The sequence below is a fragment of the Oncorhynchus gorbuscha genome, unplaced genomic scaffold (genome assembly GCF_021184085.1).
Source record: "Oncorhynchus gorbuscha isolate QuinsamMale2020 ecotype Even-year unplaced genomic scaffold, OgorEven_v1.0 Un_scaffold_960, whole genome shotgun sequence".
NCBI lineage: Eukaryota > Metazoa > Chordata > Actinopteri > Salmoniformes > Salmonidae > Oncorhynchus > Oncorhynchus gorbuscha.
The window spans coordinates 92,829-115,000 of record NW_025745895.1 but is presented as its reverse complement, the minus strand read 5'-3'; the positions used below and the strand labels follow the sequence as shown (position 1 = coordinate 115,000).

At 41.9% G+C, this 22,172-nt stretch overlaps 2 protein-coding genes across 2 annotated transcripts in view; both read left to right on the top strand.

Moving 5' to 3' along the window:
- The window catches only part of LOC124020866 (cytosol aminopeptidase-like), a 34,558-nt gene extending 31,811 nt beyond the window's left edge, over window positions 1-2,747 (top strand). The window contains 1 exon segment of the mRNA XM_046336162.1: window positions 1,881-2,747. Within this exon segment, the coding sequence (XP_046192118.1) occupies window positions 1,881-1,964 (84 nt within the window). The 3' untranslated portion in view covers window positions 1,965-2,747.
- A 660-nt stretch (window positions 2,748-3,407) lies between these two features.
- On the top strand, window positions 3,408-16,747 carry med28 (mediator complex subunit 28). Its single transcript, XM_046336161.1, has 5 exons — window positions 3,408-3,614; window positions 6,234-6,300; window positions 7,610-7,722; window positions 8,633-8,716; window positions 16,539-16,747. Exons 1-5 carry the CDS (start codon window positions 3,456-3,458, stop codon window positions 16,656-16,658), a joined length of 543 nt encoding a protein of 180 aa, XP_046192117.1. The 5' UTR covers window positions 3,408-3,455; the 3' UTR covers window positions 16,659-16,747.
- Window positions 16,748-22,172: the final 5,425 nt, after the last annotated feature.

The window sequence follows — 22,172 nt, the reverse complement described above, 5'->3', positions numbered from 1 at the left end:
AAGTTTAAAACATATAACACTACAGTTTATAGGTTGACTTTAGGGGGGACGCTAAAATAAAGGCTTAAAACATAAAACACTACAGTTTAAAGGTTGACTTTAGGGGGGACGCTAAAATAAAGGCTTAAAACATGTACAACATAAAACACTACAGTTTAAAGGTTGACTTTAGGGGGGCGCTAAAATAAAGGCTTAAAACATAAAACACTACAGTTTAAAGGTTGACTTTAGGGGGACGGGACGCTAAAATAAAGGCTTAAAACATAAAACACTACAGTTTAAAGGTTGACTTTAGGGGGACGGGACGCTAAAATAAAGGCTTAAAACATGTACAACATAAAACACTACAGTTTAAAGTTTGACTTTAGGGGGGGGGGGACGCTAAAATAAAGGCTTAAAACATAAAACACTACAGTTTAAAGTTTGACTTTAGGGGGGCGCTAAAATAAAGGCTTAAAACATAAAACACTACAGTTTAAAGGTTGACTTTAGGGGGGGGGGACGCTAAAATAAAGGCTTTAAACTGTAGAACTGATCAATGCAGCGTCATACCAGGTCAGTTCATCCTTAAAAACAAATCAATGAAGAAGATATTTGGCTGCAGAAGTTTCATATTGACCTCTACAGCTTCCTGTGAAATGACTTCACAAATACTGGAGGAGTTACTGGCTAGCTACAGTGGCTAGCTTAGCTAACGAACATCAACACACACTGGAGGAGTTACTGGCTAGCTTAGCTAACGTACTAGCTAAGACACATCAACACATACTGGAGGAGTTACTGGCCTGCTACAGTGGCTAGCTTAGCTAACGTACTGGCTAAGACACATCAACACATACTGGAGGAGTTACTGGCCTGCTACAGTGGCTAGCTTAGCTAACGTACTAGCTAAGACACCACAACACATACTGGAGGAGTTACTGGCTAGCTACAGTGGCTAGCTTAGCTAACGTACTAGCTAAGACACATCAACACATACTGGAGGAGTTACTGGCCTGCTACAGTGGCTAGCTTAGCTAACGTACTAGCTAAGACACCACAACACATACTGGAGGAGTTACTGGCTAGCTACAGTGGCTAGCTTAGCTAACGTACTAGCTATGACAACACACACTGGAGGAGCTACAGTGACTAGCTTAGCTAACGAACATCAACACACACTGGAGGAGTTACTGGCTAGCTAACGAACTAGCTCTGTCGGTCATGGAGCGCATGATCAGAATGACACATCTATCACAACTGCTTCTGTTAGTGTTCTAGAACCATGACAACCACAACCCCTTCTGTTAGTGTTCTAGAACCATGACAACCACAACCCCTTCTGTTAGTGTTCTAAAACCATGACAACCACAACCCCTTCTGTTAGTGTTCTAGAACCATGACAACCACAACCCCTTCTGTTAGTGTTCTAGAACCATGACAACCACAACTGCTTCTGTTAGTGTTCTAGAACCATGACAACCACAACCCCTTCTGTTAGTGTTCTAGAACCATGACAAACACAACTGCTTCTGTTAGTGTTCTAGAACCATGACAACCACAACCCCTTCTGTTAGTGTTCTAGAACCATGACGACCACAACCCCTTCTGTTAGTGTTCTAGAACCATGACGACCACAACCCCTTCTGTTAGTGTTCTAGAACCATGACGACCACAACCCCTTCTGTTAGTGTTCTAGAACCATGACGACCACAACCCCTTCTGTTAGTGTTCTAGAACCATGACGACCACAACCCCTTCTGTTAGTGTTCTAGAACCACCCCTCTGTTCTGTCCGGCTGAGGGGTTGGATTGCTGAGAGACGCTGGCTCTTGTCCTGTTGGACATAAACAATACACTTTTCTCTTTTTAGATTCTCTCTCACTGTTTGTCTCTCTCCAGGTTCCCTACCTGAAGAAAGGAATGTCTGGGAGACCGACACGAACACTGGTCGAGTTCGCTGCTGGACTGGCCAACCAAGCCTGAAGACACACACACACACACACACCTACACACACTGAGCTGGCTGGAGAAGGATTATTCTGTAGAGACAGAGACACTGGTACTGTGTAGATTTACAGACTGCTTCCCAAATAGCACCTTATTCCCTCCCCATAGGAGTCTGGTCTAAAGTAGTGAACTATATAGGGAATAGGCTGCTATTTGGGATGTATCCTGAGTCATCTGGTAGTAGCCTGCTGTGCATCGAGAGGAGAGGAGGAGAAGAGGACATTTCCACCCCAGTGCCCCAGCACATGTAACTAATTCCCTCTCGAGCCTAGTTTATAGCCTACATACGTATTCATTGAGAAACTGAATTTATGTAAATTGACAAGGTATATCGTATCCTACCCTACAAGGTATATCGTATCGTATCCTACCAAAACAGTTTGCAGTCAGAGTGCAGTGGAACTGGATCCAAATTAAGTCCTGTTTTAACTACAGTTATTCTGCACTCTCTGCTTCCAAAATACCACAGTCGACTTTAATCTTGTTTCGGGAACGGTAACTATGCAAAGTGACACTACGCAGCCCTGCAATTTATAACTGGAAGAACGCAGGATGGCCTTTTCTGCGTAGCGTTCTTGCGATGCATAGTAGGGTAAAAAACGAGGCTTCAGTGACAGTCAGTTAACCAACCTCTTCTGTCCAGTAGTTGTGGGAGAAACTAATGCTGAAGTTGGTATGCACTTCTGCAAAACAAAAACTGTCAAATATTATTATTGCCAATATTTACATGTCATTTAAATAAAACACCGATAAAAACCATTTTGGGGGATCAATGTGTCTTGTCACTATATTATAGTGTAAATCACTAATTGTTTTAATTGAGTAGAACCTATTACATTCCTCACCCAGTGTGGCATGTCCTAGTTGCTATATTTATCAACTTTTCAGACTACCCTGGCAACTTTTTTTTTTTTTCAAACAGCACCTTGCAACAGTGGTCCTTCTGTAGCTCAGTTTAGAGCATACTTTTTCGAAAATACGTTGTATGTGACTTAAGGAACTTTTGGCATTATTTATTTATTTTTTTATTTAAATTTAGCTACTTTTAAAAATTAGTTTGGAACTTTTGGCAACTTTTGAAAAGTGACTCAAACGCACGCATTTCCCCCTCTGACAAAAACGATGTTCTCTTGTCACACAACTCAGTCACAACACATGCCTGGCTGCAATGGTGTATTGTGAGTGACGCCTGCAGCAAACCCAATGAATATAGTTGCTCGCGAATGTTTGATCTTGAACAGAACTTACAACATCAATCAACATATTCTCTCAATCAAAAGTGGACAGCCAGAAGAAGTACAGAAAAGAGTGGGACTCTGCACCTGAACAAATGTCAAACCATATTTATTTTGCCAGTCTATTTCAATAACGTTATTGCGTATTATACGTAAAGACGTAAATTTTACGTTATCACGCAATGACATCACAACGTAATTTAGTTGGCAACACTGCAAACAACCATCCAGTATGTCTTCCTCCATGGGCAGCGGGATGTTCCCCGGCCAGCAGTCCGCTGGTCCTCACCCTGTCGGCGGCCCGGGTCAGCCGGGACTACTATCTGGAGCTCCGGGGAACAGGGTCCAGGGCCCCAACACTCTGGTAGACGACCTAGAGGCTTCTTTCGAGGTACGAGAGCAACAGCTAGCCGTGGTATAGCTAACTGAATGATACTAGCTAGCCGTGGTATAGCTAACGGAATGATACTAGCTAACCGTGGTATAGCTAACGGAATGATACTAGCTAACGGAATGATACTAGCTAACGGAATGATACTAGCTAACGGAATGATACTAGTTAGCCGTGGTATAGCTAACGGAATGATACTAGCTAACGGAATGATACTAGCTAACTGAATGATACTAGCTAGCCGTGGTATAGCTAACGGAATGATACTAGCTAACGGAATGATACTAGCTAACGGAATGATACTAGCTAGCCGTGGTATAGCTAACGGAATGATACTAGCTAGCCGTGGTATAGCTAACGGAATGATACTGGCTAACGGAATGATACTGGCTAACGGAATGATACTAGCTAGCCGTGGTATAGCTAACGGAATGATACTAGCTAACGGAATGATACTAGCTAACGGAATGATACTAGTTAGCCGTGGTATAGCTAACGGAATGATACTAGCTAACGGAATGATACTAGCTAACGGAATGATACTAGTTAGCCGTGGTATAGCTAACGGAATGATACTAGCTAACGGAATGATACTAGCTAACGGAATGATACTAGTTAGCCGTGGTATAGCTAACAGAATGATACTAGCTAACGGAATGATACTAGCTAACGGAATGATACTAGCCGTGGTATAGCTAACGGAATGATACTAGCTAGCCGTGGTATAGCTAACGGAATGATACTAGCTAGCCGTGGTATAGCTAACGGAATGATACTAGCTAACGGAATGATACTAGCTAACGGAATGATACTAGCTAACGGAATGATACTAGCTAACGGAATGATACTAGCTAACGGAATGATACTAGTTAGCCGTGGTATAGCTAACGGAATGATACTAGCTAACGGAATGATACTAGCTAACGGAATGATACTAGCTAGCCGTGGTATAGCTAACGGAATGATACTAGCTAACGGAATGATACTAGCTAACGGAATGATACTAGTTAGCCGTGGTATAGCTAACAGAATGATACTAGCTAGCCGTGGTATAGCTAACGGAATGATACTAGTTAGCCGTGGTATAGCTAACGGAATGATACTAGCTAACGGAATGATACTAGCTAACGGAATGATACTAGTTAGCCGTGGTATAGCTAACGGAATGATACTAGCTAACGGAATGATACTAGCTAACGGAATGATACTAGCCGTGGTATAGCTAACGGAATGATACTAGCTAGCCGTGGTATAGCTAACGGAATGATACTAGCTAGCTGTGGTATAGCTAACGGAATGATACTAGCTAACGGAATGATACTAGCTAACGGAATGATACTAGCTAACGGAATGATACTAGTTAACGGAATGATACTAGCTAACGGAATGATACTAGCTAACGGAATGATACTAGCTAACGGAATGATACTAGCTAACGGAATGATACTAGTTAGCCGTGGTATAGCTAACGGAATGATACTAGCTAACGGAATGATACTAGCTAACGGAATGATACTAGCTGGCCGTGGTATAGCTAACAGAATGATACTAGCTGGCCGTGGTATAGCTAACGGAATGATACTAGCTAACGGAATGATACTAGCTAGCCGTGGTATAGCTAACGGAATGATACTAGTTAGCCGTGGTATAGCTAACGGAATGATACTAGCTAACGGAATGATACTAGCTAACGGAATGATACTAGCTAACGGAATGATACTGGCTAACGGAATGATACTAGCTAACGGAATGATACTAGCTAGCCGTGGTATAGCTAACGGAATGATACTAGCTGGCCGTGGTATAGCTAACGGAATGATACTAGCTAACGGAATGATACTAGCTGGCCGTGGTATAGCTAACGGAATGATACTAGCTAACGGAATGATACTAGCTAACGGAATGATACTAGCTAACGGAATGATACTAGCTAACGGAATGATACTGGCTAATGATACTAGCTAACGGAATGATACTAGCTAGCCGTGGTATAGCTAACGGAATGATACTAGCTAACGGAATGATACTGGCTAAAGGAATGATACTAGCTAGCCGTGGTATAGCTAACGGAATGATACTAGCTAGCCGTGGTATAGCTAACGGAATGATACTAGCTAGCCGTGGTATAGCTAACGGAATGATACTAGCTAACGGAATGATACTAGCTAACGGAATGATACTAGCTAACGGAATGATACTAGCTAACGGAATGATACTAGCCGTGGTATAGCTAACGGAATGATACTAGCTAACGGAATGATACTAGCTAGCCGTGGTATAGCTAACGGAATGATACTAGCTAACGGAATGATACTAGCTAACGGAATGATACTAGCTAACTGAATGATACTAGCCATGGTATAGCTAACGGAATGATACTAGCTAACGGAATGATACTAGCCGTGGTATAGCTAACGGAATGATACTAGCTAACGGAATGATACTAGCTAGCCGTGGTATAGCTAACGGAATGATACTAGCTAACGGAATGATACTAGCTAACTGAATGATACTAGCCGTGGTATAGCTAACGGAATGATACTAGCTAACGGAATGATACTAGCTAGCCGTGGTATAGCTAACGGAATGAACTGTTAACCAGTTGTCTTGTGTCAGCAGGCTTGCTTTGCGTCCCTAGTGAGTCAAGACTACGTGAACGGAACCGACCAGGAGGAAATTCGGACAGGTGAGACCAGTAAAGTTCACGACCCAAAAGATCTCCCAGACGAGATCCTAGGTGACCAACAACCATCCTCCTGGATAGCGACAGGGTATGCATGGTTTTGCTCCAGCCTTGTTTTAACACCTGATTTAGCCAATCAGGGTCCAGATGAGCAGCTGGTTGGTAGAAGCAGGTGTTTTACAGCAGGGCTGTAGCAAATGCCTGCACGTCCAGTAATTCAGGAGGAGAGTTGGCTAGCCTTGGGGCAGTTAGCATTGTAAACAGTTTGATATTTATTTTATTACTTTGCTTATCTAAAATTAACTGACTTGCATGTCTGTCTGTCTGTTTCTATCTCTCTCTCTCTAACCTGTCTGCCTCTCTCTCTAACCTGTCTCTCGCTCTAACCTGTCTCTCTCTAACCTGTCTGTCTCTCTCTCTTTAACCTGTCTGTCTCTCTCTCTAACCTGTCTGTCTGTATCTATCTCTCTCTCTAACCTGTCTCTCGCTCTAACCTGTCTCTCTCTCTCACCTCTCTGTCTCTCTCTCTTTAACCTGTCTCTGTCTCTCTAACCTGTCTCGCTCTAACCTGTCTGTCTGTCTCTCTCTCTAACCTGTCTGTCTATCTCTCTCTTTAACCTGTCTGTCTCTCTCACCTGTCTCTCTTTAACCTGTCTGTCTCTCTCTAACCTGTCTGTCTGTGTCTCTCTCTCTAACCTGTCTGTCTCTCTAACCTGTCTGTTTCTCGGTCTCTCTCTCTAACCTGTCTTTCTCTAACCTGTCTGTTTCTCGGTCTCTCTCTCTAACCTGTCTGTTTCTCGGTCTCTCTCTCTCTCTAACCTGTCTCTCTCTAACCTGTCTGTTTCTCGGTCTCTCTCTCTCTCTAACCTGTCTCTCTCTAACCTGTCTGTTTCTCGGTCTCTGTCTCTCTCTAACCTGTCTGTTTCTCAGTCTCTCTCTCTCTAACCTGTCTGTCTCTAACCTGTCTCTCTCTAACCTGTCTGTTTCTCGGTCTCTCTCTCTAACCTGTCTTTCTCTAACCTGTCTGTTTCTCGGTCTCTCTCTCTAACCTGTCTGTTTCTCGGTCTCTCTCTCTCTAACCTGTCTCTCTCTAACCTGTCTGTTTCTCGGTCTCTCTCTCTCTCTAACCTGTCTCTCTCTAACCTGTCTGTTTCTCGGTCTCTGTCTCTCTCTAACCTGTCTGTTTCTCAGTCTCTCTCTCTCTAACCTGTCTCTCTCTAAACTGTCTCTCTCTAACCTGCCTGTCTCTCTCTCTCTCTAACCTGTCTCTCTCTCTCTAACCTGTCTCTCTCTAACCTGTCTGTCTCCCCAGGTGTGGATCAGTGTATTCAGAAGTTTCTGGATGTCGCCAGACAGACAGAATGTTTCTTCCTGCAGAAGCGTCTTCAGTTATCAGTCCAGAAACCCGACCAGGTGGTCAAAGAGGTAGGTGATACTGTATACCAGGGGTATCACCCACCTGGTGTCCCAGGTCTAAATCAGGCCCTGATTAGAGGGGAATCACCCACCTGGTGTCCCAGGTCTAAATCAGGCCCTGATTAGAGGGAACAATGACTGGTGTCCCAGGTCTAAATCAGGCCCTGATTAGAGGGGAATCACCCACCTGGTGTCCCAGGTCAAAATCAGGCCCTGATTAGAGGGGAACAATGACTGGTGTCCCAGGTCTAAATCGGTCCCTGATTAGAGGGGAACAATGACTGGTGTCCCAGGTCTAAATCAGGCCCTGATTAGAGGGGAACAATGACTGGTGTCCCAGGTCTAAATCAGGCCCTGATTGGAGGGGAACAATGGGGGAGAAAAACCAGTGGAAATGGGTTCTAGAATTTGATGGCTCTATATGGATTAGGGTGAAGTCGCCACTAGATGCTGATCTTGGGTCAGTGTTACATTTTCCCCACTAATGGTTAATGTTAGGATTGGGGGAGGGGAGGCTTATCTTAGATCTGTGCCGAAGGGGAAACTTCACTAGTATGGGGATGTTCTGGTGTTAGGACAGCCTCCCTCTGCTGTTAACAGCTAGTCCATCTCTTCTCTGTTCTGGTGTAAGGACAGCCTCCCTCTGCTGTTAACAAACAGCTAGTCCATCTCTTCTCTGTTCTGGTGTAAGGACAGCCTCCCTCTGCTGTTAACAGCTAGTCCATCTCTTCTCTGTTCTGGTGTTAGGACAGCCTCCCTCTGCTGTTAACAGCTGGTCCATCTCTTCTCTGTTCTGGTGTTAGGACAGCCTCCCTCTGCTGTTAACAGCTAGTCCATCTCTTCTCTGTTCTGGTGTTAGGACAGCCTCCCTCTGCTGTTAACAGCTGGTCCATCTCTTCTCCCTCTCTCTTCTCTCCAGGATGTGTCTGAGCTGCGGAATGAACTCCAGAGGAAAGAGCTGCTAGTTCAGAAACACCTGTCTAAGCTGCACCACTGGCAGCAGGTACGTCCTCCGTGACCCGGAAACTGATAAGTTGTTGAGGAGTGTGTAAATGTGTTTGTAGGCCAACAGAAGGCTGTCCTCCCCTCCTCCATAGCCTCCTTTAGGCCAGGAAGCAGAGTCCTCCCCTCCTCCATAGCCTCCTTTAGACCAGGAAGTAGAGTCCTCCCCTCCTCCATAGCCTCCTTTAGGCCAGGAGGCAGGGTCCTCCCCTCCTCCATAGCCTCCTTTAGACCAGGATGTAGAGTCCTCCCCTCCTCCATAGCCTCCTTTAGACCAGGAAGCAGAGTCCTCCCCTCCTCCATAGCCTCCCCTCCTCCATAGCCTCCTTTAGACCAGGAAGTAGAGTCCTCCCCTCCTCCATAGCCTCCTTTAGACCAGGAAGTAGAGTCCTCCCCTCCTCCATAGCCTCCTTTAGGCCAGGAAGTAGAGTCCTCCCCTCCTCCATAGCCTCCTTTAGACCAAGAAGCAGAATCCTCCCCTCCTCCATAGCCTCCCCTCCTCCATAGCCTCCTTTAGACCAGGAAGTAGAGTCCTCCCATCCTCCATAGCCTCCTTTAGACCAGGAAGTAGAGTCCTCCCCTCCTCCATAGCCTCCTTTAGACCAGGAAGCAGAGTCCTCCCCTCTTCCATAGCCTCCTTTAGACCAGGAAGTAGAGTCCTCCCCTCCTCCATAGCCTCCTTTAGACCAGGAAGTAGAGTCCTCCCCTCCTCCATAGCCTCCTTTAGACCAGGAAGTAGAGTCCTCTCCTCCTCCATAGCCTCCTTTAGACCAGGAAGCAGAGTCCTCCCCTCCTCCATAGCCTCCTTTAGACCAGGAAGTAGAGTCCTCCATAGCCTCCTTTTGACCAGGAAGCACAAGTGTATTCCACATGAGTCTTTCACCGAAGACTTTTGAAATCTGACACTAGCCCTTTGTTTTCTGGGAGGAGAAATGATACGCTACTTCTCCTTTTATCCTGAAATGTCTTGTACAACTATACACTAGTCTATCACTTTACACCTTTCATGTTGCGACCCCTGGAAACATCATTTACCTGTGGAGGAGTCTCATTTCATACAAGCGCGTTGTAGTCCACTTTCTCTCCTCGATTTACCTTTGACCTTTTTGGAAAGGAGACGAGAGCGGACGGAGGAGTTGATTAAATCTAATTGAGAAAAGGCCATGGTGGCTCAGTGCCACATCACTTCCTGGATCCTGTCTCATTCTGTTTTTGAATGGGCTTCAAGGATATATCAAATTGATGAAAACCCTTTTAAGATATATAGGTGACATAATGTCAGGTCTGTAGGTAATCTGTCTGGTCCAGCATCACGATAACATGTCTGTCTGTAGTTAATGTCTGTTCTGTCTGTAGGTAATATCATGTCTGTTCTGTCTGTAGGTAATATCATGTCTGTTCTGTCTGTAGTTAATATCATGTCTGTTCTGTCTGTAGTTAATGTCTGTTCTGTCTGTAGGTAATATCATGTCTGTTCTGTCTGTAGTTAATATCATGTCTGTTCTGTCTGTAGGTAATATCATGTCTGTTCTGTCTGTAGGTAATATCATGTCTGTTCTGTCTGTAGGTAATATCATGTCTGTTCTGTCTGTAGTTAATATCATGTCTGGTCTGTCTGTAGGTAATATCATGTCTGTTCTGTCTGTAGGTAATATCATGTCTGTTCTGTCTGTAGTTAATATCATGTCTGTTCTGTCTGTAGGTAATATCATGTCTGTTCTGTCTGTAGTTAATATCATGTCTGGTCTGTCTGTAGTTAATATCATGTCTGTTCTGTCTGTAGGTAATATCATGTCTGTAGTTAATATCATGTCTGTTCTGTCTGTAGGTAATATCATGTCTGTTCTGTCTGTAGGTAATATCATGTCTGTTCTGTCTGTAGTTAATATCATGTCTGGTCTGTCTGTAGGTAATATCATGTCTGTTCTGTCTGTAGGTAATATCATGTCTGTTCTGTCTGTAGTTAATATCATGTCTGTTCTGTCTGTAGGTAATATCATGTCTGTCTGTAGGTAATATCATGTCTGTTCTGTCTGTAGGTAATATCATGTCTGTCTGTAGGTAATGTCTGTTCTGTCTGTAGGTAATATCATGTCTGTTCTGTCTGTAGTTAATATCATGTCTGTTCTGTCTGTAGGTAATATCATGTCTGTTCTGTCTGTAGGTAATATCATGTCTGTTCTGTCTGTAGGTAATATCATGTCTGTTCTGTCTGTAGGTAATGTCTGTTCTCTCTGTAGTTAATATCATGTCTGTAGGTAATATCATGTCTGTTCTGTCTGTAGGTAATATCATGTCTGTCTGTAGTTAATATCATGTCTGTTCTGTCTGTAGGTAATATCATGTCTGTTCTGTCTGTAGGTAATATCATGTCTGTTCTGTCTGTAGTTAATATCATGTCTGTAGGTAATATCATGTCTGTTCTGTCTGTAGGTAATATCATGTCTGTTCTGTCTGTAGTTAATATCATGTCTGTTCTGTCTGTAGTTAATATCATGTCTGTTCTGTCTGTAGTTAATATCATGTCTGTTCTGTCTGTAGTTAATATCATGTCTGTTCTGTCTGTAGGTAATATCATGTCTGTTCTGTCTGTAGGTAATATCATGTCTGTTCTGTCTGTAGTTAATATCATGTCTGGTCTGTCTGTAGGTAATATCATGTCTGTTCTGTCTGTAGGTAATATCATGTCTGTTCTGTCTGTAGTTAATATCATGTCTGTTCTGTCTGTAGTTAATATCATGTCTGTTCTGTCTGTAGGTAATATCATGTCTGTAGGTAATATCATGTCTGTTCTGTCTGTAGTTAATATCATGTCTGTTCTGTCTGTAGGTAATATCATGTCTGTTCATGTCTGTTCTGTCTGTAGGTAATATCATGTCTGTCTGTAGTTAATGTCTGGTCTGTCTGTAGTTAATATCATGTCTGTTCTGTCTGTAGGTAATATCATGTCTGGTCTGTCTGTAGGTAATGTCTGTTCTGTCTGTAGGTAATATCATGTCTGTTCTGTCTGTAGTTAATATCATGTCTGTTCTGTCTGTAGGTAATATCATGTCTGGTCTGTCTGTAGGTAATGTCTGTTCTGTCTGTAGGTAATATCATGTCTGTTCTGTCTGTAGGTAATGTCTGTTCTGTCTGTAGGTAATATCATGTCTGTTCTGTCTGTAGTTAATATCATGTCTGTTCTGTCTGTAGGTAATATCATGTCTGGTCTGTCTGTAGGTAATATCATGTCTGTTCTGTCTGTAGTTAATGTCTGTCTGTAGGTAATGTCTGTCTGTAGTTAATATCATGTCTGTCTGTAGTTAATGTCTGTCTGTAGTTAATGTCTGTCTGTAGGTAATATCATGTCTGGTCTGTCTGTAGTTAATATCATGTCTGTTCTGTCTGTAGTTAATATCATGTCTGTAGGTAATATCATGTCTGTTCTGTCTGTAGGTAATATCATGTCTGTCTGTAGGTAATATCATGTCTGTTCTGTCTGTAGTTAATATCATGTCTGTAGGTAATATCATGTCTGTTCTGTCTGTAGTTAATATCATGTCTGTTCTGTCTGTAGGTAATATCATGTCTGTTCTGTCTGTAGTTAATATCATGTCTGTTCTGTCTGTAGGTAATGTCTGTTCTGTCTGTAGGTAATATCATGTCTGTTCTCTCTGTAGGTAATATCATGTCTGTTCTGTCTGTAGTTAATATCATGTCTGTTCTGTCTGTAGGTAATATCATGTCTGTTCTCTCTGTAGGTAATATCATGTCTGTTCTGTCTGTAGTTAATATCATGTCTGTTCTGTCTGTAGTTAATATCATGTCTGTTCTGTCTGTAGGTAATATCATGTCTGTTCTGTCTGTAGGTAATATCATGTCTGTTCTGTCTGTAGGTAATATCATGTCTGTTCTGTCTGTAGTTAATATCATGTCTGTTCTGTCTGTAGGTAATATCATGTCTGTAGGTAATATCATGTCTGTTCTGTCTGTAGGTAATATCATGTCTGTTCTGTCTGTAGTTAATATCATGTCTGTTCTGTCTGTAGGTAATATCATGTCTGTTCTGTCTGTAGGTAATATCATGTCTGTTCTGTCTGTAGGTAATATCATGTCTGTTCTGTCTGTAGGTAATATCATGTCTGTTCTGTCTGTAGGTAATATCATGTCTGTTCTGTCTGTAGGTAATATCATGTCTGTCTGTAGGTAATATCATGTCTGTTCTGTCTGTAGGTAATATCATGTCTGTTCTGTCTGTAGGTAATATCATGTCTGTTCTGTCTGTAGTTAATGTCTGTTCTGTCTGTAGGTAATATCATGTCTGTTCTGTCTGTAGGTAATATCATGTCTGTTCTGTCTGTAGTTAATGTCTGTTCTGTCTGTAGGTAATATCATGTCTGTTCTGTCTGTAGTTAATGTCTGTTCTGTCTGTAGGTAATATCATGTCTGTTCTGTCTGTAGGTAATATCATGTCTGTTCTGTCTGTAGGTAATATCATGTCTGTTCTGTCTGTAGTTAATATCATGTCTGTTCTGTCTGTAGTTAATGTCTGTTCTGTCTGTAGGTAATATCATGTCTGTTCTGTCTGTAGGTAATATCATGTCTGTTCTGTCTGTAGGTAATATCATGTCTGTTCTGTCTGTAGGTAATATCATGTCTGTTCTGTCTGTAGTTAATATCATGTCTGTTCTGTCTGTAGGTAATATCATGTCTGTTCTGTCTGTAGGTAATATCATGTCTGTTCTGTCTGTAGGTAATATCATGTCTGTTCTGTCTGTAGGTAATATCATGTCTGTAGGTAATATAATGTCTGTTCTGTCTGTAGGTAATATCATGTCTGTAGGTAATATCATGTCTGTTCTGTCTGTAGGTAATATCATGTCTGTTCTGTCTGTAGGTAATATCATGTCTGTAGGTAATATCATGTCTGTAGGTAATATCATGTCTGTAGGTAATATCATGTCTGTTCTGTCTGTAGGTAATATCATGTCTGTAGGTAATATCATGTCTGTAGGTAATATCATGTCTGTAGGTAATATCATGTCTGTTCTGTCTGTAGGTAATATCATGTCTGTTCTGTCTGTAGGTAATATCATGTCTGTTCTGTCTGTAGTTAATATCATGTCTGTTCTGTCTGTAGGTAATATCATGTCTGTTAATATCATGTCTGTAGGTAATATCATGTCTGTTCTGTCTGTAGGTAATATCATGTCTGTTCTGTCTGTAGGTAATATCATGTCTGTTCTGTCTGTAGGTAATATCATGTCTGTTCTGTCTGTAGGTAATATCATGTCTGTTCTGTCTGTAGGTAATATCATTCTGTCTGTTAATATCTGTCTGTAGGTAATATCATGTCTGTTCTGTCTGTAGGTAATATCATGTCTGTTCTGTCTGTAGTTAATATCATGTCTGTTCTGTCTGTAGGTAATGTCTGTTCTGTCTGTAGGTAATATCATGTCTGTTCTGTCTGTAGTTAATATCATGTCTGTTCTGTCTGTAGTTAATATCATGTCTGTTCTGTCTGTAGGTAATATCATGTCTGTCTGTAGGTAATATCATGTCTGTCTGTAGTTAATATCATGTCTGTTCTGTCTGTAGGTAATATCATGTCTGTTCTGTCTGTAGGTAATATCATGTCTGAAGGTAATATCATGTCTGTTCTGTCTGTAGTTAATATCATGTCTGTTCTGTCTGTAGGTAATGTCTGTTCTGTCTGTAGGTAATGTCTGTTCTGTCTGTAGGTAATATCATGTCTGTTAATATCTGTCTGTCTGTAGGTAATATCATGTCTGTTCTGTCTGTAGGTAATATCATGTCTGTCTGTAGGTAATATCATGTCTGTTCTGTCTGTAGGTAATATCATGTCTCATGTCTGTTCTGTCTGTAGGTAATATCATGTCTGTTAATATCTGTCTGTCTGTAATTAATGTCTGTTCTGTCTGTAGGTAATATCATGTCTGTAGGTAATATCATGTCTGTTCTGTCTGTAGGTAATATCATGTCTGTTCTGTCTGTAGGTAATATCATGTCTGTTCTGTCTGTAGGTAATATCATGTCTGTTCTGTCTGTAGGTAATATCATGTCTGTTCTGTCTGTAGTTAATATCTGTCTGTAGTTAATATCATGTCTGTTCTGTCTGTAGGTAATATCATGTCTGTCTGTAGGTAATATCTGTTCTGTTCTGTCTGTCTGTAGGTAATATCATGTCTGTTCTGTCTGTAGGTAATAGGTAATATCATGTCTGTTCTGTCTGTAGGTAATATCATGTCTGTTCTGTCTGTAGGTAATATCATGTCTGTTCTGTCTGTAGGTAATATCATGTCTGTTCTGTCTGTAGGTAATATCATGTCTGTCTGTCTGTAGGTAATATCATGTCTGTTCTGTCTGTAGGTAATATCATGTCTGTTCTGTCTGTAGGTTAATATCAGGTAATATCATGTCTGTTCTGTCTGTAGGTAATATCATGTCTGTTCTGTCTGTAGTTAATATCATGTCTGTTCTGTCTGTAGGTAATATCATGTCTGTTCTGTCTGTAGGTAATATCATGTCTGTTCTGTCTAGGTAATATCATGTCTGTTCTGTCTGTAGGTAATGTCTGTAAATATCATGTCTGTTCTGTCTGTAGGTAATATCATGTCTGTTCTGTCTGTAGGTAATATCATGTCTGTTCTGTCTGTAGGTAATATCATGTCTGTTCTGTCTGTAGGTAATATCATGTCTGTTGTAGGTAATATCATGTCTGTCTGTAGGTAATATCATGTCTGTTCTGTCTGTAGTTAATATCATGTCTGTTCTGTCTGTAGGTAATATCATGTCTGTTCTGTCTGTAGGTAATATCATGTCTGTTCTGTCTGTAGGTAATATCATGTCTGTTCTGTCTGTAGTTAATATCATGTCTGTCTGTAGTTAATATCTGTCTGTAGTTAATGTCTGTCTGTAGTTAATATCATGTCTGTTCTGTCTGTAGTTAATGTCTGTCTGTAGTTAATATCATGTCTGTCTGTAGTTAATATCATGTCTGTCTGTAGTTAATATCATGTCTGTTCTGTCTGTAGGTAATATCATGTCTGGTCTGTCTGTAGTTAATATCATGTCTGTTCTGTCTGTAGGTAATGTCTGTTCTGTCTGTAGGTAATATCATGTCTGTTCTGTCTGTAGGTAATATCATGTCTGGTCTGTCTGTAGTTAATATCATGTCTGTTCTGTCTGTAGTTAATATCATGTCTGTCTGTAGTTAATATCATGTCTGTTCTGTCTGTAGGTAATATCATGTCTGTTCTGTCTGTAGGTAATATCATGTCTGTTCTGTCTGTAGTTAATATCATGTCTGTTCTGTCTGTAGGTAATATCATGTCTGTTCTGTCTGTAGGTAATATCATGTCTGTTCTGTCTGTAGGTAATGTCTGTTATCATGTCTGTTCTGTCTGTAGGTAATAATATCATGTCTGTTCTGTCTGTAGGTAATATCATGTCTGTGTCTGTAGGTAATATCATGTCTGTTCTGTCTGTAGGTAATATCATGTCTGTTCTGTCTGTAGGTAATATCATGTCTGTCTGTAGGTAATATCATGTCTGTTCTGTCTGTAGTTAATATCATGTCTGTTCTGTCTGTAGTTAATATCATGTCTGTTCTGTCTGTCTGTAGGTAATATCATGTCTGTTCTGTCTGTAGTTAATATCATGTCTGTTCTGTCTGTAGGTAATAATGTCTGTATTAATATCATGTCTGTTCTGTCTGTAGGTAATATCATGTCTGTTCTGTCTGTCTGTAGTTAATGTCTGTTCTGTCTGTAAATATCATGTCTGTCTGTCTGTAGGTAATATCATGTCTGTTCTGTCTGTAGGTTCTGGAGGATGTCAGTGTCCAGCATCGCAAACCGTCAGATCTCCCACCACCTGGACCCCTGTCCTTCCTGGAACAGGCCTCAGCTAGTCTACCTGCTGCACCACTCAAACAGACCTAACACACACACACCTCTCTCTCCCAGGCCTCAGCTAGTCTACCTGCTGCACCACTCAAACAGACCTAACACACACACACCTCTCTCTCTCCCAGGCCTCAGCTAGTCTACCTGCTGCACCACTCAAACAGACCTAACACACACACACACCTCTCTCTCCCAGGCCTCAGCTAGTCTACCTGCTGCACCACTCAAACAGACCTAACACACACACACCTCTCTCTCCCCAGGCCTCAGCTAGTCTACCTGCTGCACCACTCAAACAGACCTAACACACACACACACCTCTCTCTCCCCAGGCCTCAGCTAGTCTACCTGCTGCACCACTCAAACAGACCTAACACACACACACCTCTCTCTCTCCCAGGCCTCAGCTAGTCTACCTGCTGCACCACTCAAACAGACCTAACACACACACACCTCTCTCTCCCAGGCCTCAGCTAGTCTACCTGCTGCACCACTCAAACAGACCTAACACACACACACACCTCTCTCTCCCAGGCCTCAGCTAGTCTACCTGCTGCACCACTCAAACAGACCTAACACACACACACCTCTCTCTCTCCCAGGCCTCAGCTAGTCTACCTGCTGCACCACTCAAACAGACCTAACACACACACACCTCTCTCTCTCCCAGGCCTCAGCTAGTCTACCTGCTGCACCACTCAAACAGACCTAACACACACACACCTCTCTCTCCCAGGCCTCAGCTAGTCTACCTGCTGCACCACTCAAACAGACCTAACACACACACACCTCTCTCTCTCTCCCAGGCCTCAGCTAGTCTACCTGCTGCACCACTCAAACAGACCTTTGGACAGAACACCACCTGTCTTTTGTCCCAGGCCTCAGCTTCTACCTGGAGTCACCACCTTTGTTTTGTCCTGACAGAATAAATTAGTTTCTCCCAGGCCTCAGAATAAATTATCTGCTCAGAACACCAGCTGTTGTTTTGTCCTGACAGACCTAACACAACACAGCTGTCTTTCTCCCAGAATAAATTAGCCTCAGCTGTTGTCTTGTCCTGACAGAATAAATTAGCTGCACCACTCAAACAGACCTAACACACACAACACCACCTCTCTTTTGTCCCAGGCCTCAGCTACAGAATCTATCTGCTGAACACCACTGTTGTTTTGTCAAACAGAATAAATAACACACGCTGTCATTTTGTCTCAGAATAAATTCTGGAAAGTACATCATCTTTGTTTTCTTTTTAACTTGTGTAAATATTTTTTTGCTGACAGAATGAGTGAGTTTGGATCAGAACACCACCTGTTGTTTTGTCCTGACAGAATAAATTAGTTTGGATCAGAACACCAGCTGTTGTTTTGTCCTGACAGAATAAATTCGTTTGGATCAGAACGAAAATCAATCTAAGAAACATGTCGAAATGATTTACTATCTTTTTAGTTAGTCTTTGTCAAGGTGCAAATGATTTTGGACGTTGTGGACAGACGTTGATCTGACGGTGAACGAGAGAATTGGTTTATGTGACCGTGTGTTCTGTATAGATCTTGTGATGTCACTATTAGAGGTCGACCGATTAATCGGAATGGCCGATTGATTAGGGACGATTTCAAGTTTTCATAACAATCAGTAATTTTGGGTGCTGATTTTAAAAAATATATTGTTTTACCTTTAACTATGCAAGTCAGTTAAGAACACATTCTTATTTTCAATGACAGCCCTAGGAACGGTGAGTCAACTGCCTTGTTCAGGGGCAGAATGACAGATTTTTACCTTGTCAGCTCAGGGGATCTAATCTTGCAACCTTGCAGTTAACTAGTCCAACGCTCTAACCACCAGCCTCTCGTTGCACTCCACGAGGAGACTGCCTGTTACGTGAATGCAGTAAGCCAAGGTAAATTGCTAGCTAGCATTAAACTTCTCTTATAAAAAACAAATCAATCATAATCACATTGGATGATTTAACAAAAGCGCATTTGCGAAAAAAGCACAAACGTTTAACGACTGTACCTAACCACAAACATCAATGACTTTCTTAAAATCAATACACAGAAGTATATATTTTTAAACCTGCATATTTAGCTAAAAGAAATGTAGGTTAGCAGGCAATATTAACCGGGTCAACAAAACTAAGGAGATGATTGTGGACTTCAGGAAACAGCAGAGGGAACACCCCCCTATCCACATCGATGGAACAGTAGTGGAGAGGGTAGTAAGTTTTAAGTTCCTCGGCATACACATCACAGACAAACTGAATTGGTCCACTCACACAGACAGCGTCGTGAAGAAGGCGCAGCAGCGCCTCTTCAACCTCAGGAGGTTGAAGAAATTTGGCTTGTCACCAAAAGCACTCACAAACTTCTACAGATGCACAATCGAGAGCATCCTGTCGGGCTGTATCACCGCCTGGTACGGCAACTGCTCTGCCCACAACCGTAAGGCTCTCCAGAGGGTAGTGAGGTCTGCACAACGCATCACCGGGGGCAAACTACCTGCCCTCCAGGACACCTACACCACCCGATGTTACAGGAAGGCCATAAAGATCATCAAGGACATCAACCACCCGAACCACTGCCTGTTCACCCCGCTATCATCCAGAAGGCGAGGTCAGTACAGGTGCATCAAAGCTGGGACCGAGAGACTGAAATATGTCCTGGTTAGTCTAAAGCTGGGACCGAGAGACTGAAAAACAGCTTCTATCTCAAGGCCATCAGACTGTTAAACAGCCATCACTAACATTGAGTGGCTGCTGCCAACACACTGTCATTGACACTGACCCAACTCCAGCCACTCTAATAATGGGAATTGATGTAAATATATCACTAGCCACTTTAATAATGGGAATTGATGTAAATATATCACTAGCCACTTTAATAATGGGAATTGATGTAAATATATCACTAGCCACTTTAAACAATGCTACTTAATAACTTAATTCCGACAGTTTAGTAATAACCAACAAGTAATCTAACTAACAATTCCAAAACTACTGTCTTATACACAGTGTAAGGGGATAAAGAACATGTACATAAGGATATATGAATGAGTGATGGTACAGAGCAGCATACAGTAGATGGTATCGAGTACAGTATATACATATGAGATGAGTGTGTAGACAAAGTAAACAAAGTGGCATAGTTAAAGTGGCTAGTGATACATGTGTTACATAAGGATGCAGTCGATGTTGTAGAGTACAGTATATACATATGCATATGAGATGAATAATGTAGGGTAAGTAACATTATATAAGGTAGCATTGTTTAAAGTGGCTAGTGATATATTTACATCATTTCCCATCAATTCCCATTATTAAAATGGCTGGAGTTGGGTCAGTGTCAATGACAGTGTGTTGGCAGCAGCATATGAGATGAGTGTGTAGACAAAGTGGCATAGTTAAAGTGGCTCATTTTGGAATTGTTAGTTAGATTACTTGTTGGTTATCACTGCATTGTCGGAACTAGAAGCACAAGCATTTCGCTACACTCGCATTAACATCTGCTAACCATGTGTATGTGACAAATAAAATTTGATTTGAGGTGAAATTGTGTCACTTCTCTTGCATTCAGTGCACGCAGAGTCAGGGTATATGCAACAGTTTGGGCAGCCTGGCTCATTGCGAACTAATTTGCTAGAATTGTACTTAATTATGACATAACATTAAAGGTTGTAACAGGAGGATTTAGATTTAGGGATGCCACCCGTTAGATAAAATACAGAACGGTTCCGTATTTCATTGAAATAATAAATGTTTTGTTTTCGAAATGATAGTTCCCAGATTCGATCATATTAATGACCAAAGGCTCGTATTTCTGTGTGTTTATTATATTATAACTAAGTCTATGATTTGATAGAGCAGTCTGACTGAGTGGTGGTAGGCAGCAGCAGGCTCGTATCTCTGTGTGTTTACTATGATTAGGTCTATGATTTGATAGAGCAGTCTGACTGAGTGGTGGTAGGCAGCAGCAGGCTCGTATGTCTGTGTGTTTATTATATTATAACTAAGTCTATGATTTGATAGAGCAGTCTGACTGAGTGGTGGTAGGCAGCAGCAGGCTCGTAAGCATTCATTCAAACAGCACTTTCCTGCGTTTGCCAGCAGCTCTTAGCAATGCTTGAAGCACAGCGCTGTTTATGACTTCAAGCCTATCAACTCCCGAGATGAGGCTGGTGTAACCGATGTGAAATGGCTAGCTAGTTAGCGGTGTGTGTGCTAATAGCGTTTCAAACGTCACTTGCTCTGAGGCTTCTAGTAGTTGTTCCCCTTGCTCTGCATGGGTAACGCTGCCTCGAGGGTGGCTGTTGTCGTTGTGTTCCTGGTTCGAGCCCAGGGAGGAGCGAGGAGAGGGACTGAAGCTATACTATTACACTGGCAATACTAAAGTGACTATAAGAACATCCAATAGTCAAAGGTTAATGAAATACAAATGGTATAGAGGGAAATAGTCCTATAATTCCTATAATAACTACAACCTAAAACTTCTTACCTGGGAATATTGAAGACTCATGTTAAAAGGAATCACCAGCTTTCTTATGTTCTCATGTTCTGAGCAAGGAACTGAAACGTTAGCTTTCTTACATGGCACATATTGCACTTTTACTTTCTTCTCCAACACTTTGTTTTTGCATTATTTAAACCAAACTGAACATGTTTCATTATTTATTTGAGTCTAAATGGATTTTTTATGTTTTATATTAAGTTAAAATAAGTGTTAATTCAGTATTGTTGTAATTGTCATTATTACAACAACAAAAAATACAAAATTGTCCGATTAATCGATATCGTCTTTTTTTGGTCCTCCAATAATCATATCGGTATCGGCGTTGAAAAATCATAATTGGTCGACCTCTACCCCTGACCACTGAACCCTGACCCCTAACCACTAAACCCTGACCCCTGACCTCTAGTCACTATTCAACAGTTTGATTAGTTCAGGTGTATTACTGCTGGGTTAGAACCAATATGTACTGCATCAGGTAGGTTACTGCTGGGTTAGAACCAATATGTACTGCTTCAGGTAGGTTATTGCTGGGTTAGAACCAATATGTACTGCATCGGGTAGGTTACTGCTGGGTTAGAACCAATATGTGCTGTGTCAGGTAGGTTACTGCTGGGTTAGAACCAATATGTACTGTGTCAGGTAGGTTACTGCTGGGTTAGAACCAATATGTACTGCATCAGGTAGGTTACTGCTGGGTTAGAACCAATATGTACTGCATCAGGTAGGTTACTGCTGGGTTAGAACCAACATGTGCTACATAATGGGACTGTTCCAATATGGATCTCCCCTGCTCTCCCTGGAGGGGGAGAGAGAGACCAATGGACACCTCTGTTACTCTTTGTAAAGTTTGCTGGTTACAGAACACACGCGCTCATACACCCACGCTCATACACCCGCGCTCATACACACGCGCTCATACACACGCGCTCATACACCCACCACCCCATCCTCTCTCCTCCTACTGTCTGTATAACGCTTCGACGTTATGAAAGCCCTGCTGCTCGCTGATTGGTCGTTGCTTTAGGAACTCCGCGTCTCACTATCATCA

Bases quoted from the DNA above. Each gene is read 5' to 3' on its own strand.
- med28 (XM_046336161.1), top strand. From the start codon at position 3,456: ATGTCTTCCTCCATGGGCAGCGGGATGTTCCCCGGCCAGCAGTCCGCT. The intron at 3,615-6,233 runs GTACGAGAGCAA...TTGTGTCAGCAG, and splicing joins ACCTAGAGGCTTCTTTCGAG to GCTTGCTTTGCGTCCCTAGT. The intron at 6,301-7,609 runs GTGAGACCAGTA...CTGTCTCCCCAG, and splicing joins CCAGGAGGAAATTCGGACAG to GTGTGGATCAGTGTATTCAG.